This window comes from Sarcophilus harrisii, chromosome 4 (genome assembly GCF_902635505.1).
Source record: "Sarcophilus harrisii chromosome 4, mSarHar1.11, whole genome shotgun sequence".
NCBI classification, from domain to species: Eukaryota; Metazoa; Chordata; class Mammalia; order Dasyuromorphia; family Dasyuridae; genus Sarcophilus; species Sarcophilus harrisii.
The window spans coordinates 35,874,058-35,894,352 of record NC_045429.1 but is presented as its reverse complement, the minus strand read 5'-3'; the positions used below and the strand labels follow the sequence as shown (position 1 = coordinate 35,894,352).

At 33.3% G+C, this 20,295-nt stretch overlaps 1 protein-coding gene across 2 annotated transcripts in view; it reads left to right on the top strand.

The window, feature by feature from the left end:
• PKN2 (protein kinase N2) overlaps positions 1-20,295 on the top strand; it is a 167,775-nt gene that overhangs the window by 102,143 nt on the left and 45,337 nt on the right. For both annotated transcript variants that reach the window (XM_031969379.1, XM_031969380.1), the window contains exons 4-8: positions 5,279-5,396; positions 5,948-6,093; positions 6,188-6,401; positions 12,443-12,628; positions 16,916-17,025. In XM_031969379.1, coding sequence (XP_031825239.1) covers positions 5,279-5,396; positions 5,948-6,093; positions 6,188-6,401; positions 12,443-12,628; positions 16,916-17,025 — 774 coding nt within the window. The remainder of the gene's footprint in view (positions 1-5,278; positions 5,397-5,947; positions 6,094-6,187; positions 6,402-12,442; positions 12,629-16,915; positions 17,026-20,295) is intronic.

Sequence of the window (20,295 nt, the reverse complement as noted above, 5' to 3'; positions counted from 1 at the left end):
AAATTCAATTTTAAAAAACAAATATTTTAAAAGTTGTTCTAAATGTTAACAGGGGAAAATATTAAATAATCAAGAAAACAACAAATAAATGAATTAATGAAAAAAAATTTTTTAATAAAGCTTGGCTCTAGTTTTTCTTCCTATGATAAATATCTGCTGATTTTCTGGATTTAGTTTGCATATATTGATATATACATGTGTTGGCTCCTTCAAACTTCTTATAGCCAAGAAAATTTCATTTTTTCTTTGTGTCCTCAGCATTTTGTACATAGGAGATACTTAATAAAGGTTTGCTGTTTGAAAATTGTATGTAAAATATATGTAGACTTAGTAAAAAGCAGGGAAATGGGGGGCTTCACAATAAGGATGAGGAAAATGAGGGAAAGACTACACCTTTTAAGAAGTGGCAGTCACTATCTTGGAGGAGATAGATTCCCTGAAAGTGTTAGTGAGAACAAGAGTATTCCAAGAATGAGGAATAGTTTGTGGAAAGCTAATGCAGGGATTCAAGAATGACAGGTAACAGAATGTCATGTTTGAGGAAAAACAAGTAAATCTATCAAACTAAAATACACTGTATGAAAAGAAATGTGAGATCAGTATGGATAAGCAGGTTGGAGCCAGATTGTGAAAAGCTTTAAATAAACAAAAGAGCAAGTATTTTATTCTAGAGCTAATAGGAAGTCACTTCTTGTGGAGGAAAGTTCCAGATGTGTACGTTAAGAATATGAATTATACAGCTGTATGGAGTCAATTGGAAGAGGAAACTGGAGTTGTAGGGGTATGTCAGTTAAGGGATTGTTTAGTAATCATAAATGGTAGTAAGGAACTAAATATGAATGATTTCTTTCTTAATTAAGGGTGTGGGCAACTGATATAAAAATCTACATTTGCTTTTGATTTGAAGTATAAGAGAAAGGATAACTCCCTAGATTGTGAACTTAATGACAGGAAGGATGGTGGTACTTTTTTCAGAAATGAGAAAAGGGTTAGGTTCTGAGGGAAGAAAAAAGAATAAATTCTGTTGTAGAAATACTGAGTCAGTTACCTTTGGGATATCTGGTGGAGATGTCTTTTAGGTTGATCAGTTATTTCCATTGTTTCCCACTCTTCGTGATCCTATATGGGGTTTTCTTGGAAAAGACACTGGGGTAGTTTGTCATTTCCTTCTCCAGCTCAGTTTAAAGGTGAAACAAACAAGATAAGTGAAATGCCTAGGGTCACATAGCTCAAAAGTACTGAGACCGGATTTAACTTGGGTCTTCCTGACTCTGGAACTGGTGTTCTATCCAGAATTGCTACTTGCAAGAAAAATGGCTAGATATGTAGAATTTGGATTCATCTTTGTAGAAGTGTCATTTTCTTAAATTGTTTTTTCCTTTGAAAACTCACTTTCTTTTTCTATGTACTTTCCCTTGTTGATTTGAAAAATCAAGAAAAACAAAATCCTTATTATAAACATTTATAATCAAGTAAGATAAAATTTCCCCCCATTGACCATGTCATTCTGTACTCTTGAGTCCTTTACCTCTATCAGGAAGTGTCTAATTTGTTTCATTATGAGTCCTCTGGAATTGTGATGTTCATTAGAGTTCCTAAGTTCTTCAACATTGTTTCTCTTTACAGTATTATTTTTCTGTAACATGTATTGTTACAATAACTATTATATTATATAAATTGCTCTCTACTCTGCATCAGCTCATACAAATTTTCTAGGTTTTTTCCAATAGCATCCCATTCATTATTTCTTACAGCACAGTAGTATTCTATCCTGTTTACCCTAAAACTTGCTCAGCCATTCCTCAGTTTCCAGATCTTTGATACCTTAAAAAGAGGTACTAGAAATATTTTTGGATGTATCGGTCTTTTTCCTCTTTCTTTGATTTCTTAGACCTTTAGGCTGAGTAGTATCAGTGTTTTCTGACACAAAGTATGTGCAGTTGACTAGCTTTGGGGATGCAGTCCCAAATTGCTTTCTAGAATTGCTGAACCAGTTCACAATTCCGCTAGCAGTGCTTTAATGTATCTGATTTCCCCAGCCACTCTAGCATTCATCATTTTTGGTTTTTGTCAACTGCCAATATGGTAGATATAGTATGGAACCCCAGTTATACAGCCCCAGTAGAGATATTTCTAAAAATTGATGTAGGCTGAATTTGTTGAAAATAACATAATGAAATGACAATTCTGTTTAAATTAATCTACTTATTCAGTGCTATACCATCAAATTGCCAAATAAATTACTTCATAGAGCTAGAATAAATAATAATATTAACCTGAAAGGCCAAAAGATCAAGAATTTCAAGGGAATTAATGAAAAAAAATAGAAATGAAGGTAGCTTAGCTGTACCAGATCTAAAATTATATTATAAAGCAGCAATCTATCCAAGCCATTTGATACTGGCTAAGAAATACAGAAGTGGTTCAGTGGAATAGGTTAGGTTCACGAGACATAATAGTTACTATATTGTTTGATAAACCCCAAAACTCCTATTTGACAAAAATTTTGGGAAAATTGAAAAATGATATGGCAAAAACTAGGTATTGACCAACATCTAATGCCCTATACCAAGATACGGTTGAAATGGGTTCATGATTTAGACATAAAGGGTGAATTCTAAGCAAATTAGGAGAACAAGGGCTAGTCTAATCCAGATCTGTGGAGAAGGGAGGAATTTATAAGCAAGGAATAACCAGGAAACATTATAAAATGGAGAATGAATACTTTTGATTGTTAAATTAAAACGTTTTTGTACAAACAAAACTAAACTAATGCAGGCAAGATTAGAACGAAAACAGACAATTGGGGGGGGAAATTTTACAGCCAGTTTCTGATAAAGCCCTTTCTAAGAATATAAGCCATTTCTCAATTCAGAAATGGTCAAAAGGTATCGATCAGATAATTTTCAGAAGAAGATTTTAAAACCATTTCTTATCATATGGAAAAAATGTTCTCAATCATTATTGATTAGAAAAATGCAAATTAAGACAACTGAGGTACTATTTCATGTCTCTGAGATTGGCTAAGATGACGGGAAAAGATAATGATAAATATTGGAAGGGATGTGGGAGAACTTAGGCACTAATACCTTGCCAGTGGAGTTGTGAGTTGATCCAACCATTCTGGAGAGCAATTTGAAACTATGTCCAAAGGGCTACAAAAATGAGGCATACCCTTTGATTCAGCAGTGTCTACTGAGTCTGATAATAAAAAGGGAAAGGGACCCATAGATGCAAAAATATTTATAACGGCCCTTTTTGTAACGGCAGAGAATTGGAAATTGAGTGAATACCCATCAGCTGGGGAATGGGTGAATAAGTTATGGTAGATGAATATAATGGAGCATTATTGTTTTATAAGAAACAGCAGGCTGATTTCAAAAAAACCTGGAAAAACTTACTTGAATGATGCTAAGTGAAGTGAGTAGAACCAAGAGAACATTGTGCACAGCAAGAAAATTGTATGATGGTCAATTGTAATAGACTTAGCTTTTTTCAACAATGGGATGATTCAAGGTAATTCTAATAGACTGGTGATGGAAAGTGCCATCCACATCCAAAGAGAGAATTGTGGAGGCTGAATGTGGATCAAAGCATAGTGTTATTATCATTTTTGGTAGTATTTTTTGTTTGTTTTCCTTTTTTTCCCTTTTGATCTGATTTTTCTTGCACAGCATAACGAGTATAGAAATATATTTAGAAGAATTGCACAGGTTTAACCTGTAGTGAATTGTTTGCTGTCTAAGGGAGAAAGAAAGGGAGGAAGAAGAGAGGGAGAAAAAATTGGAATACAAGGTTTGGTGAATGTTGAAAACTTTGCATGTATTTGGAAAAATAAAAATACATTATTTTAAAAAGATTACATTGTGATATCTAATATTTCTGATTCAGTAGGCATTCATTGAATTGTTAAAAAATCTTACTTTGAAAAGTGAGTTTATTAGATGCTATTATTTTCAAAATGGCATCAGCTACTTTGGGAAATACTAGAGCTACCTAGAGAATGAAAAATTTCTTGTGGGGTTGATTCTAATTTGCTACATGGTTTTCTTAAGTCTGTAATTACCAGAGTTTCTTATCCTTCTGAACCTGAATACATCATTCATTATCAAGTACATAATAACAGTGTCTTTTCATTTTGCCCTGAGTTTGAAAAACTTGTTTCAAGTGTTTCTTTTACCTGTTTACATCTCCATTCAACAAAGAAATTCCACTGCTAGGCATAAACCTCAAGGATAGTGACAAAAAAGAAGGGCTCTGTATATATCAAAATATTCACAATAGCACTTTCAGAAGTAGCAAAAAAAAACCTCTCCATCAATTAAATGTAAATGAAAACAACACGAAAACAATTAACATTGGATACTATGAACTTAAAATGACCAAACTTGGCATCAAAGAATGGACATGAGATAGGCAACCAGGGTTGCCAATGGAATACATCATATAATAATGGATTCTATTTGGTTTTGTGAAACTTTTTTCTTTCTCTTTTATTCATTGTTATAAGAGAAATCCAGTGGAAAATGTAGATGATATTCATAAAAATAATTTCTTGAAGTAGACCTAAAGGTGATTGGGGGGGGGGGGGGGGGGAATTACAGTCAGAGCACTTTGGCGTACATTGCTTTATGTGATTAAATTTCTGATCCATCTTTATCATGGAAAAGAAAAAATGCAGTAGATTTTGTACACATTAAGGACAGGAGAAGTAGCAATAACTTCACACATTCAAAGATTTATCTTGGTTTTTGAGGTGAAATGTGTGGTATTGAAAAGAATGCACTTGAGATGGGGTTTATAAATTAGTCTTTATTATCTGCATAACTCTCAAGAAGTAACCCAGCTTATCTGAATCTAAAGTTCTTCATTTGTAAAATAGAAACTAAATAATAGTTATACTTTCTGTGTCACATAACTTATGAATAAAGTAGTTTGTAAAACAATAGGTACTATAGAGGTAATAATTACTGTGTTTGGGCTTTTTAACATTAAGAATCACTTGATTCTTCTTAAATATTCACCATTGTTCACTTTTGATGAGATAGAAATGTTTTTTCTCCCCAATTTTATTATTTTTGCAATTAGATTTGTATTATATAATAGATTTCTTTTTTAATTCTGTTTTTGCTACTGCTTGTTTAAATTTGCGTAGAATTAAATTTTTTTTTTTTGTATTCCCAGTGCTTAGCACAATGCCTAGCTCATAGTAAATGTTTATTGATGATGACGATGATGCTCTTTCATTGGCTCACATTTTGAAACTCCTTTTTAATAGGATCGAAAACTCCTTGCCACCGCTCAACAGCTGCTTCAGGACAGCAAGACAAAAATAGAAGTCATAAGGATGCAGATTCTTCAGGCAGTCCAGACCAATGAACTGGCTTTTGATAATGGTGATGAAGTAGAGATGAACTATTAATCTTCTTACTTATGTGAAAGCCTTAGCTATAGATATGCCAATATGGCCAGGGGTTGATATTTTTTATTAAGTACTATTTGTCTGTTTTAAACTTTTCACTTAAAAGTGATTTGGAAATTACATGTTTATAATACATATAGTTCATTTTTCTAAAATAAAGTCTATCAGAGCCTGAGAGTGAATTCATTGTTTTCTATTTTTCATGCCAGAGGGCAATTCTTAACTAAATGCTAAAAGCATAAGTAGAGACTATTGTGATCTAGGAGTGTTACACAGATGTGGACATACAGCTTATCCTTAGTTCTAAAAAAAATTTCAGACTTGTAATTTAAATTAAATGTACAATGCAGCTCAATTATAAAGACCTACATTTTACCTTAAGTATATCTATTTCTTACACTTAAATAATTACCTTTTGGTTTAATCTCATCAGAATTCATTTGCTTTTAAAATTCTTCTAAGCTGTCTTACATAATCCAAATAGTTGGTTCCATTGAGTTTACTTAAATTTTTTTCTTCTTCTAGCAAAACCTGTGATAAGTCCTCTTGAACTTCGGATGGAAGAATTACGGCATCATTTTAGGATAGAATTTGCAGTAGCAGAAGGTGCAAAGAATGTGATGAAATTACTTGGATCTGGAAAAGTAACAGACAGAAAAGCACTTTCAGAAGTAATTTTTCAAATTAAATGTTTTAACTTAGTGCAATATTTAAGGAATATAATTATTAGAATGAAAGCACCCCCTTTTTTTTTTTCTGTTCAAGGCTCAAGCGAGATTTAATGAATCAAGTCAAAAGTTGGATCTTTTAAAGTATTCATTAGAACAAAGATTGAACGAACTTCCGAAAAATCATCCCAAAAGCAGTATTATTATTGAAGAGCTATCTCTTGTTGCATCACCAACACTAAGTCCACGGCAGAGTGTAATATCTACACAAAACCAGTATAGTACACTATGCAAACCAGCAGCACTAACAGGTATGTGGTGGATTAGCTGTGCTTTAAGAATATTATGCTTTTTTAAAAATTTGTTTTTATACTATTTTAGTAGTTAATATATTATGTATTTATTTAGATTACCAAAATTGTCAGTGACAAGCCATATCCAAATATGTGAGTTTTGAGTCTTGGAAGTAACTGTTGCTCCTGCCTTCATCTGAAAATGATACTGTTTTTTGGAGTCATTACTTATTTAAAATATTATTTAGATTATTAAATTTCCTAAAATACTCTATAGTCTATATATGCTATTACTACCAGGATTACTTGAGCTCTCATTGTTCCATTTTTTTCATATGCCAGGTTTTCAATTAAAAACTTGAAGCATCCAACATTCTGATTTATCAGAGTAAGGGTAACTAGGTTACATAGTGGATTTACCACTGATCGTGGAGTTAGAAGGACTTGAATCCACATCTGTCTTCAGACACTCATTACCTGTATGACTCTGGGCAGCTCACTTAACTTTGTCTCAGTTTCTTTATCTAGAAAATGATAAACTGCTAGTGTCTTTGCCAAGAAAACTCCAAATGGGATCACAAAGAATTAGACATGATTGAAAATGACTGAAGTCAGAGTAAACATTGGAAGACAAATTTTTACTATAACAAGAATTGAAATTTTATTCTGTCTCAGGAAAACATCTTATATATAGCATGTGCTGTTTTTTTGTCCTTTCTACCTCTTTTCTTGCTCTGGAAAACATGTCACATTTTATGCTTCTCCCACATTTACTAAGGGGGTGAGGTTGTACTCACTGGATAGATTCCACTGGAGTTGGAGTTAGAGAACCTGAATTCTGCCTTTTATTGTTTATGTCACCTTAGACAAACCAGTTAATCATTTTGGACTTCATTTTACTTCTCTCTAAAGTGAGTTGTAGTTATGTTGTTTGAAAATGTTATCTTTATTCTGTCTGTAAGTTAATTTGTTCAGTTAAAAATGTGAGAAAATCAGGACCAAGGACAGATTCCTTGGGCTGTCCTTGAGAGGCTAATTTTCAGAATGACTCTGGTCCTTTAACCAGATCTGAAACTATCTGCTTTCATTTTTCATATTGTCTTTCCATCTTGTTTACAAGAATAGGTTTTTGGACACTTGCCATCCTGAAATCCATATACAGTTTCTTGATTAAGCTGAGAAGATTTTTTTTCTTTTCTAAATACTCACAGAACTCATCACTTTATTGTATTCTAAAGTTTTGCCAGAAATTAAAGTCAGGGCTGATTATTCTCTGACTGAAAAGAACTTCCCTCTTTATATGTGAATCAGGCATAGTTTGCCCATCTTTATTTTTTTTGTACATCTAATCTTTGTATTTCTTTGTAGTTATTGACAATAGTTTGGTAAACATCCGCATGTCTTTATTTGGAGGGGGGGGAGGCGGGGGGCTGGCAACTTGAAGTTATCGAGTTTTACCATTTCCTAATTTACCTCAATTTCAGTTCCCTCTTATGCATGTTTCTTCATCCCAGTCCAGTAATTGTGCCCTTTAAAAAATAAAGCCAGAATAAGAGTTTAGCAGTTGAGCTCTCTCTTAATTTCATCTTCTTGTTCACCCTGAATATTAGTATTAATCTTTTTAATCTTCCTTTACATTATAGCTATACAATTCACTTACTGTCTCTAGCATTTATTTTCAACATCAATTTCCTCTGAACATTAATGCGCCTGACACTTTTTATTATAAGACTTTAGAACTCTTACTCATTCTCAACTATCTGCTCTTTCATCCTTCTTCAGTACATGACTTTTGTTGTTTTTCTTATATTTATTTTATTTTAAAAATTTCTTGTTTTCCATCAGTAAAAATCCATGCATTCTTTCTTTCTAATCTTCCTTATCCCTTAGCCCCCATCATTTGAGAAAGAAAAACAAAATCTTTGCTACAAACACATGTGGTCAAAAACAAATTATTCCATTGGCTCCTTCCAAAAACAAATATGGCGGATAGCAAGTTTCATCATTAGTCTTCTGAAATCATGGTTGGTCACTGCATTGATCAGAGTTCTTAAGTCTTTCAAAACAGTCTGTCTTTATAATATTATTAGTATTGTATAAATTGTTTATAGTACAGTAGAGTATTCCATTATATCCATATGTATGATTTGTTCAATCAATACATCCTCAGGTTCCAGTTCTTTGCCACTACAGTTAAAATCTGCTAAGAATATTTTTTGTATATTTGGGTCCTTTTCCTTCTTTGGGTGTGACAGTCCTTTTGATAGTCCTTTTCCTTCTTCTTTGGGTGTGACAGTCCTTTTGATAACTATAAGAGGGATGGATTTGGAATGAAGTATTTTATAATGAGTTCTGTTTTAGGCATATTGTTCATTTGCACCACCAAGAAAAACAGACCAAACAGTAGTAACTGCTAACTTTATTTTGTGTTAATTCATATAAGTCTTCAAAAGTTTCTTCCTCCCCCCCCCCTTTTCATTTATTATAGCACAGTAGTATTCCATCATATTCATACATCATAAGTTGTTCAGCCATTCCCTGATTAATGGATTCCTTCTTAGTTTCCAGTCCATAAAAAGAGATGCTATGAATATTTTTAAGCATATCTGGCTTTTTCTTTTTTCTTTCATTTCTTAAGAGAACAGACTTAGTAGCAATTTCATTGTGTCAAAGAGCATACACAGCTTACTAAATTTGGGGGCATTGGTTCAAATTACTTTTTTTTTTTTTAATTTAATAGCCTTTTATTTACAGGTTATATGCATGGGTAACTTTACAGCATTAACAATTGCCAAATCTCTTGTTCTAATTTTTCACCTCTTACCCCCCCACCCCCTCCCCCAGATGGCAGGATGACCAGTAGATGTTAAATATATTAAAATATAAATTAGATACACAATAAGTATACATGACCAAACTGTTATTTTGCTGTACAAAAAGAATCAGACTCTGAAATATTGTACAATTAGCTTGTGAAGGAAATCAAAAATGCAGGTGGGCATAAATACAGGGTTTGGGAGTTCAATGTAATGGTTTTTAGTCATCACCCAGAGTTCTTTCTCTGGGCGTAGCTGGTTCAGTTCATTACTGCTCCATTGGAAATGATTTGGTTGATCTCGTTGCTGAGGATGGCCAGGTCCATCAGTACTGGTCATCATATAGTATTGTTGTTGAAGTATATTATAATGATCTCCTGGTCAAATTACTTTCTAATGTAATTGACCCCTTCACATATACATCAATGGTATATGGATATACCAATGTTTCCCCAGCTTTCCAGCATTCCTTTCTGGGGTTTTTTTTTTTTTTTTTTGGTCAGCTTTGCCATTCTAATAGGCATGAGATGGTCCTTAGAATTGTTTTAATTTAAATTCTTCTCATTACCAGTGAGTTAGAGCATCTTTTTGTATGACTATTTCTAGCATGAGGTTCTTGTGAAAACTGTTTCTTTGTGGCCTTTGACCTTTAACAACTGGAGAATGATTCTTACTCCTACAAATTTTAATTATCTTTGTGTATCTTACAAGTGAGATTTTAATAAGCAAGATTTCTCCTCCATTTACCTGCTTTTCTATTTTTAGCTGAATAATGGGTTTTGTGCAGTCAAAATTGTTTTACCACCTCCTGTGTTCTTCACAATATCTTGTATAGTCATCAACACTTTACTTTTCAGTAGATCTAATATGTAAGTTCTTTTTTGCTCCTTTAATTTATGATGTTACCCTTTATGGTAAATCATGTATTCATTTGGAACGTATTTTAATAGATGGTATAACGAGTTGATCAGTGAGTCTTGTTAGATACTCAGATCAACATATTTATTTATTTTTTTTTTTTTGCCTCTTTTCTTGCATACTTAATTTTTAGTTTGGATCTTCAGGATTTTTTTCTCAAGAAAATCTAACTTCTGTATTTTTTGTCAGGAGTGTTGTATTGCAGTACAATCAGTCTGTGCCCAGCTTTCCAAATAATTCTTTCTTTGATTGTTTAAGTTACATGTATGGAAACTATAATAATGTATTCTTTTCCTGTTGAATCATTCCTTCACCACCGTCCTTCTATCCCTTTTCTAATCTGTTCCCTGTTGTTGTTTCTCTTATCTACCAATCCTCAGCTCATTCTCTTCACTTTTTCAGTAACTTGAGTAGCTAGTTCATGGTCTTCCTCTTTACTTCTAACCTCCTCTTATTCTTAGATGTTCCAAAATCATTTCATAGTCCATCTGACAGCTGAGTTCTTCAACATCTTCAACCCTAAGATACTTCCTTCTCCACCAAACTTCAAGCATTTGTTGGCATGCTTAAGTTTTACTATCTCTTGAATTTGCATCACTTCTAAAATAGTGAAATTTAGCATTCTGCTGTCTAGCCATGTCTTCTTTGTCATATGTCGTTTCTCCTCTTTTTTAGATTTACCTTTTTTCTTCTCATTGTGACCTTCTCCCTTTTGGTTTATTCCTTTTATTCCACTCTTTATTGTCTTTACTTTTTCATACCTAGTTTGGACTTTGTGATTTGATGCTTTAATGCTTCTTTCGTTAGCTATATCACCATGAAATCCCTTGTTTCCTGTCACTTTCTGCCATTTTCATCCTGGATATCTTAAATCACATTACTATTTAATTTATTCCCAAGACTACTGATTATTGGTAGAGAAAAGTCATAAACAGTAAGCATATTTTATACTCTGAAATTCATGTTAAGAGATAGCTAGCCCCTCATTGCCACTCAACAATTCTACCTTAATTGATTTTTCATTTTTCACAGTGATTATTATAATCTCATTCTTCTTTTTCCCCCTTTAATAACAGCTTTTTATATTCAAAATGCATGCAGGTATAGTTTTCAGCATTCACCCATATGAACCTTGAATTCCAAATTTTTTCTCCCTCTTTCCCCATCTTTGGTCTCTCCTCCAACTAATGTAAGCTTCCAAGGAAGCTGTTCATTTTTTGTTTTTCTATCCTGGTAGATCATTCTGTCCCAAGCAGACTCTTAAATGTTTTTGATACATTTGTATTAAGCTATTCAGGCAAATTCTGACATATGTCTTCTAATATTTCCCATTTTTTAAAAACTCACTTTGTGGAAGTATTAAGTATTTCTCTGTCCAAATTTCTCTTCTTTGCAACAGGAATACAAAGAAAAATTCTCTTGTCTTAGAGGAGCTTACGGGCTAATACAGAAACTAATTCAAATAAACATGTACTAAATAGAAAATAGATCCAAGCAAAATGATAGAAGAGGTTCAGAAGAAGGATAGAAAAAGAGTCTGGAAAGGTGCCTCCTTCATGGAGGGAAGTAATGAAGGTCAATATATAGATAGATATAAGAGAAAGAATAAGATATGTGAAGAGGAGGCCTAGATTAAGGTGGAAAATATAATTTTAAGACAATTTATAGAGAGGCTTTGAATGTCAGAATGAAGTTTTAAAGTTTATTTAGTAGGAAACAAGGAACTACTGAAAAATTTTTAATGGAATCCTATGAAATAGGAAGATTATACAGATGCTGTTATGAGGAAGGATGCTGAGAATAAAGAAAAAAGCTTAGTTAAGTTTATTAATCATAGTCTCAGCCAGAAGATAAAAGCTCTAAATAAAATAATAACAAGTTACAGACCTGAGCAGAGAATTAATGCATCTTGGCAGCTGATTGAATAGTAGGGAAAAAGGAAATTAAGCAAAGAGTAGAGTTTGAGGTTTCAAACCTTGATGATTAGTAATTTTCATGACAATAGAAACAAAATTAGCAGCAGAGAAAGGTTTTGGGGGAGGGGAGATAATTTGTATATAGGAAGAATTTAATAGAAAATAGCTTGTTCGAATAGTGTCACTGAGGTATGGTGGGATATCCAGGTAAAGGTAAAAATAAAAATCCCACTCTTCTGTTTCCTTCATTGAATTATTGTTGCATTCACTGTCATCAATTATTATTAAGAAGGAAAGACAACAATTGGTTCATAGAAATTATTTTGATTGCTTATATTTTTATTATAACTTTTTTACATTTCCACAACAAATTGCGGTTCTTATGTAATATATGTGTTCATGTTAACAGGTACTTTGGAAGTTCGACTCATGGGCTGCCAAGATATACTAGAGAATGTCCCTGGACGTTCAAAAGCAACATCAGTTACACTGCCTGGCTGGAGCCCAAGTGAAACAAGATCATCCTTCATGAGCAGAACAAGCAAAAGTAAAAGTGGGAGTAGTCGAAACCTTCTAAAAACAGATGACTTGTCCAGTTCAGTAACTAATTTTCTTAATTTTCTAAACATTAAAAAGGCATAAACAAGAGACTTCATTGTGGGAATAGAAAGAAGTAGACATTTAAAAACTCTGCAGGAAAAAAAATAAAAAATAGAAAAGTGATTTTTATGGTGATTTTAGAAATATATAAACCATATTAAAATCTTCTTGTTCAAAATCCAGTAGCAAGGCTCACATTTCCTGCTCTGTTATCTTCTTACTGATATTAGATAACAGAGCTTAGGATTTCCTGGTAGAGGCAGTTGACAGAAATGATTATTGTTGAACAGGAGGGATCTCAGAAAGAGTAGGAAAAAAGGTATCAATGAAGTTGTCTTGATTATTCAATGTATGAAACAACATAGATTTTCATTTTAAAAGTTGGCTTTATAATATAATCTAGTAAAACTTCGAGGCAAGAACCAAAAAGTATATTATACTCATAAAACATTGTGTTCAGCACATTTTCTAGACTCCTCCTGGAGAGATCCTGAACATTATGATCCTAAATAGGATTGTTTAGTCTTTTAGGCCACTGTTTAACAGTCCTTTTATCTCTTTATGATTGACCAACCATCATCCTATTTAGTGAATTTATATAAGTAAGTGACTCAAGTAAGTGCTTAGATTTGGGTGGGATGGGGTGTGTGAGTGCACACATGCATTAATTTATAATATACCAGTCTCCCTTGAAAACTGGAATGAATGACAGAAAAAGTGTCAAGATAGTGATTGTAGTCTCATAAGTGTTAAAACTAAAAATATAACATTGCTTTCTCCAGTTGTTTTGTATTTCAGTAAAGTGTGTTTAGTGGATGGAGAACATTTGAATATAATTGTTAAATTTTACTTTCATTTGAAAAATAATAGCAAGTAAGTAGCCATTGAAGCAAAGAATAAGATAGCAAAATCAAAGGAACAAGACTGAAGACAACATGAGTTTGAAAATATTAAATGTTTTAAAGTGAAGACTAGGCTAAAATTTGGGAGACAAAAAGATTTCCAAACATAATGTTCTCAAAACTTGGATTGAGGCTTTGGTAATGGGAATTCAGTTAGAATGAGCAGATTCAGGCTTTGGTAATGGGAATTCAGTTAGAATGAGCAAATTCAATTGATATTTTCAGTAAAGAAGCAAAGACTGACTATGAAAAAGGAAGGGAGTAAATAACTAAATCAGAAGTGTTAGATTTTCTTTTGGAAGATAAAAGTAAGACTTTAGAGTTTGGATTCTTAATTTTTTGGTGTGTCAACCTATAAAGCCCTTTTCAGAATCGTTCTTTTAAATAGAAAATAAAATACATAGAAGTACTAAGGAAAACAATTATATTGAAATGCATTGATCAATCATATATGAAATGCATTGAAAATGGGTTCACAGACCCCAATTTAAAAACAGCTGCTTTTACATAACAAGTTTTGTGCCAGATTGAAGTTGTATAATCATGTAAACTACTGTGTATTTATGTGTATGTGAGTCTTGAAAGTTATATGTAACTTCTAATTTAGAATCAAAAGATAGGATCACTCATAAGGTCATTATAAATGTCATTATAAAGCCTTGTTAGCAGCAGGGGATTCTGCTAAAGTAACCCATGCTTGAAGATTAGGCAGAGCAAGCACTGTGCACTCCTAAAGGCAATGATTGTCATAAGATGGGCCAAAGAAACTCTTTAAGAACATAGGAAAACACAAGTTTAACTGCACTAAAGGAAAGAAAGAGATTTCCCCCCATAGTCAGAGCATCTAGTGAAAGGTGTTTATAGTAGGATTCTCTTTGGGCAAATGTAATAGTTTATCACATTAATTGCTACAGATATAAACCAAAGGGTCATTTTTACTTGCTCATTTTAAGAAAAGAACTCATGCTACATATCATTTACATGAAAACATTTGCAGTGAGTGGACAAAAAGGATGTGTTTAATTGGGTCTCAGTGCACTCTCCATGCCTTTTCTTGAACTGAGATATCTCTTTCTTTAGTGCTGCTATTTCCCTTACCACTTTCTTTCATTTTGCTGATGTTTATACAGTGTTTCAGTGTTAGTGAGACATTTTACATTTGTATTTGTTCCTGGTGAGAACCCCATGACATAGATGCAATGATCAGCCTCATTCTACTGAGCACAGTGATTCAGGGAGGTTCAGCAACTTACCCAGAGTCACAGAGCTAGTGAATGTCAAGAAGTGACATGCAAATCCTGGTGTTCCTCCTGTCTTTTGTTTCTAGCACATGGTACGATAGCTGACGTATAGTGTGTGTGCTTGATAATTACAGAGGAAATTTGTCTCTGTATCTGTGACTTTCCCTGCATTTTCTTGTTTCCTAGTTGTTGTCATGTTGTCTATCATTTGATACTTATACAAACCTAAATTCTGCATTTTGCAACTTTCACTCATTGTTTCTGGTTTTGTCCTTCGTTTAAGTACTTGAATAAAATCATATTGCCACATAGTCTTTTCTTCTTCAAGCTAAATACACACAGTCCTGTCAACTAGTCCTCCTGTAATTTGTTCTCAAGGCTTTTCACCATCCTCTGTGTTCTCTGGCTTATCAGGATCCTTCTTCAAGTTCTTCCTTCTTGAGAAGAAGAGCTTTCCTGATGATGTGGAACTGGGACAGAGTGCAGTGGCATCATCAGATGACACACCAACTCAATCCCACCCTCAGTCTCCTGAAACCCCCAAAGAGGGGCAGCAAGGCCCAATAAGAAGAACACCAGCCAGGCCCTGGGCCTGACACAGAGGCTCTCTGAATTTGATCAAATCTCTTTGTCTCCCTATCTGGAAAATGAGATCAGATTGCAGATCTGTCAGCTCTCCATCTGGGATCTTAGGGTCTTTTTCCAAAATTGTTATTGTTAGTAAATTCAACCTAGTATTGCACTCAGTTGAGATCCTTTTAGATCCTGACTCTTAACACTCAATGTGCTTACTATCCTTCCAAGTTCTGCATTCTCTTCAGATTTCATGAGCTTACTATCTATGCCTTTTATTCAGCTTATTGACAAAACATTTAATGACCCAGGGCCAAGCACAGACTCCTAGAGCATTCCCCTGGAGGATTCCTAGCACATTGATATTGAAGCCCTAATAACCACACTTTGAAGTCATCCATCCAATGAGTTTGGAGTCATTATGGTTGTATTACTTTTTTACAAATCTTTTATGAAAAACATTGCGAAAATCTTTACTGAAATCTACAACATTTTCCTTATCTATTAAGTAATACTGTGAAAAATGGATATGAATTTAGTCTAGCATGTTCTATCTTTGGCTGTGTTGGCTCTTTATAACCATTACTTTCTTTTCTACATATTCACCAATCATTGCTTGAATGATCTACTGTAGAATTTTGTCAGAATTTGCAGGTTTGGTTCTTATCCCTTTTTTCAAATTTGGGGTGGCATTTGCCTTTTCCTAATTGATGGGATTTGTCCTGTTTTTCATCATTTTAGAATGATGAATTAGAAATAAGAATGATAAAATCACTCAAGACCTGGGCTTGACTCCTGATTCTATAAATCTTCCCTCTTTGAGCTCAGGAAAGGTCATTTTTATTTCCTCTCTCTGAACCTTGTTATTATGATCTGAAAAATGAAATAGAGGGACTAGTCCCTTCCAGTTCTAAATTTTGTGATCCTAAGATACAATTCACCAAACATTGAAGTACTTGCTAAATGGAAAACAATACTAGATCCTGAAGAGAAAGAAAAAAAAAAAAAAACAGCATAGCCTACATTATTAAACAAGTTTGGTGAACTATATATGTAAATAATTATTATAAACTTTTAAAATTTAGTATCTAAAAGCTTAATGTGATGATAAAAAAACTTGAGGAAGTAAAGAAAGATTAATTCTAAATTGGGCATCCAAGATAGCATCCCAGAGGAGGCGGTGATATCTAAATTAGACTTAAAGGAACAAGTCCTAAAGGTGGACATGTTTTTATATTTATTATTTGGAATGAGTGCAAGTTTTAAAATGTACTCTTTAAGATTTAAAGTTTTAAATATCTCAACCTTGCTTGTAAAGATAGAATTTTCACAGAGCTGTAATAGTTTTGTATCTGCTTAATTATAGAGGGCCACAGATAGTGGGGGAACTCTTGGGGAGAGGTATAAGACACTTCAGCCCAGAGAAAACCTGCTCTGGCTGAAGGGTCTTATACTTCCCCCAGAGATCCTCCACTATCTGCGGCCCTCTACACATAATAGTGCTGCTTTTTTGTTGGACTCAGTCATTTTATCTTGTGAAATGCAGTTTTTTACATTTTCTTACAGATGACATCTGTGCAGTTTTGAAGCTGGACAATACCGTGGTTGGTCAAACTAGCTGGAAACCCATTTCTAATCAGTGTTGGGACCAGAAGTTTACACTGGAACTTGATAGGGTAAGATGATAGGATATGTAATACCACATCTACTAACTATAATATCTTATTTTCTTTTTATATTTAGGTCACATTCCTAAATCTTATACTTAAAAACTTTGAGAATTTTGGTTTTCAGTGGGAACAAAGTGATGACAGTCTTCATTCACTTGAGTACCCCCTGAAAATTCATATGTGGTAAATTAGGTTTAAACCTACTTTAAAATATAAGAGAAAGATGACCAACCTAGTTGCTGCTTTAGTTTCATCTAATTAGTTAACATTTTGTAATTGTGTAATTTGTATTAAATCACGTAACTCAGATAATTAAATGAATCATTTACTGTCCATTTACAAAGATGAAGCTACTGATTATAAGGTGTGTTTTTTGAGTTCTTAGAGACAGTTATGGGTTTGAATTTTATTTATCATACTTTTAATGTGATTTCTCTATACTTGGTGGTATACATATGAAATAAGGAAGATCTGTGGCCATGAAATAACAACTGACCTACCCATGAATCTAATTCATGGATCTGATCACAGTAGAATTATTTCTGTTAAATTACTCAACAAAATCTTTCTTTTTCTGTCTCTTTGATACTCAAGCTAAGAATTTTATGTAAAACTGCTTAGATGAGGTTGCATGTTACCTTATCATTTAGTCATTTTAGTGATATTATTAGGTCATATTTCATTCAAGTTTAAAGATCACAATATCTTGCAAACATAAGAGTTAGCCCTCCCAATCAAAGGAAATTGTTAGTCATTTTTTTCTTCTATTATAAATTGTAAGCTATCTGTTAAAGTTTCACATTTACATATATGTTTTCTTCTCTCTTAATTTGTCATATTCCTCGTCTCTCCATTCCCTTTTTTTTCCTCCTTCCCCATACATATAAGTATTCAAAAGTGTTAGGGGATTTTTAAATTTTGAAATCTTTGCTATTATAGTCAGCAGAGATTTGTCCAAGGAGAACCATTTTGCCCCTAGCAGGAGAGATGAAATTAAATTTAAAAGTAACTAGCTTTCTGTCATTGGCTGACATAAAAGAGGAGAACTAGTAATCAGCATTAGGTAAGTTAAGATTTACCCATCTCTGACACATTTATATGTACCTGAACTGAGAATGTAGATACATTTGGACCCTATAGTGTACATCCATACTTGATGTTAGAGATTCAATAACTACCTTTTCTATTGTCTGAACTATGATGTTTAAGCCCCAAATCTAAAATTTGAAAACTAAAATATTTTTTCTAAGAGATTTCTGGCAGACAGAAGAGATGTTGGGAGAGAAATTGATTCCAATTTAACTGCCACTTAGCTTTGGTTGCTCTATAATTCTGGATGAGTCACCAATATTTAGTAAATAACAAGGTTCCCAAAAATTAATGAAGCTCTGAAAATGGATTTAAGACTCAATTGCTCAACTAATTCTGTCCTATAATTATACTCTCTCTACCTCTCACCCTCTACAACTCATGAAAAAGACTATGCCAGCAGATCACAAGCTCTGGCAGATTCTCCAAGTCTGGAAATCTTTTAAGGAAGTACAGTCTCAGCAACACACTAACAACTTTCCAAGTATCAGCCTTACTCAGCATATCAACAGCAGCCTGACCACCTGGTAATGAATTCTTTGGCTGTGGCAATCCATTAGAGAAAGAAAAAATATAGAATGACATTCAGTCTTATGCATCCTTCTTCTGCTTTTTCATAAGATGCAGGGAAAAGATGGACAGAATATGCTAAAAATCGCATCATTTTAAAAGTTTTATTAAGTTGATTGTTGGCATTTTTAATGCGAGTTCCTTGTGCTGTGGACATAGTACTGGAACAATTGACAAGTATTAATGTTGACATTCTTGCTATATACTTAAGCTAAAAAACCAAAAGGAAATAATTGCAACTAAATTGAAGAAGAGCATACAGGCTATCCTTGCAGAGGAGAGAAGCTTATTTTTATTGTGCTTTCAAGAGCAACTAGAAAGATCATTTCATAAAGCATTAGATCATCTAATCATAATGTTCATGATGATTGTTTGTAAAAAGACCATCATATAAATAATGCGCCTTCTGTACCAACATTTGCTGTAAAGGATGAAAAAGTAGAGAAATTCAACAAAGCAAATCACACATTGTTGGAAAATTTGACCTCAGAAGTAAACAATGAGAGGGGTCAAAGATGTATAGGCAAAACACACATATTTCACACCTCTACATCATGAATATTTTCTTTGAGAAAAAGATTCAAAAAGAACTGGATATGGTAAGTACCAAAAATTGAATTTGATACTATTTCAGGATAAGAAATGGTTTGTAACTAATGGTGAGAATCATTACTGAATCAGCTCTTTATGAGTAGTGGTAGACCACTAACTTGTTAGTTATTGTTATTAAAAGATCAGAATTAATATAAAGCTAGAAATAAAATTATTGAAAAAAATAATACCTATCCAACTATAGCCTAATAAATTTGAACAAGTTATTATTAACCCAAATGGGAAATTTTGGATAGAAATAGAGTTGACACAGTTTATGTTTTCATTCAGAGGTTTAACTAAATTGGTAAGGGCCCCAAAACTACTCTAACAAATATTTGTTCAATTTTGCATCTAGCTCATAACAGTAAATATGGCAGGAGCCCCCCAAAAAAAGACTTTAAGTTCAAATCCAGCCTCCCATACACAAGCTGTATGAGGAATAGCACCTACCTCACAGAATTGCTATAAAGGATCAAATGAGATAATATTTGCAAGGCACTAACGTAGTCCTTGACACATATTAAGTGCTATATTACTATTAGTGTTGTTATTCCCAGAGAAGAGAAATGGTAACTCTTGTCTGAACTATAAACTTGTAAATTTTTATAGAGAAAGATTTTGGAAGAATGAGCAAATTTTCCTCATAAAACCAGTGGCAGTATTTTGGAAAATTTAAACCAAACTTGGTGAGAAATTTTGCTAAGTATAGTCATCATAAGGGCAGAACATCAAGGAGTTGAAAGATGGAAAAGATCTGCAAAATTTTTTATGAGAAGTTTTTCACCATCAAGAACAGTGGAGCATCCACATTTCATCACAATTCCAGATGTGTTTTAAAGAAAATAGAAATACCACTAAAGAGAATTATGGGGAAAAGAAAATGTACAAAACTATCAGAGAAGTGACAGTTTTTAGGACTTTAAGGAATATCTGTTCTCATAAAGTTTAAATATGGGCAGATTTCAAAGGCATGGGAAAAAAAATTTCAAAACTATTATTTCTTCCTACTCCCGGCAAAGGTAA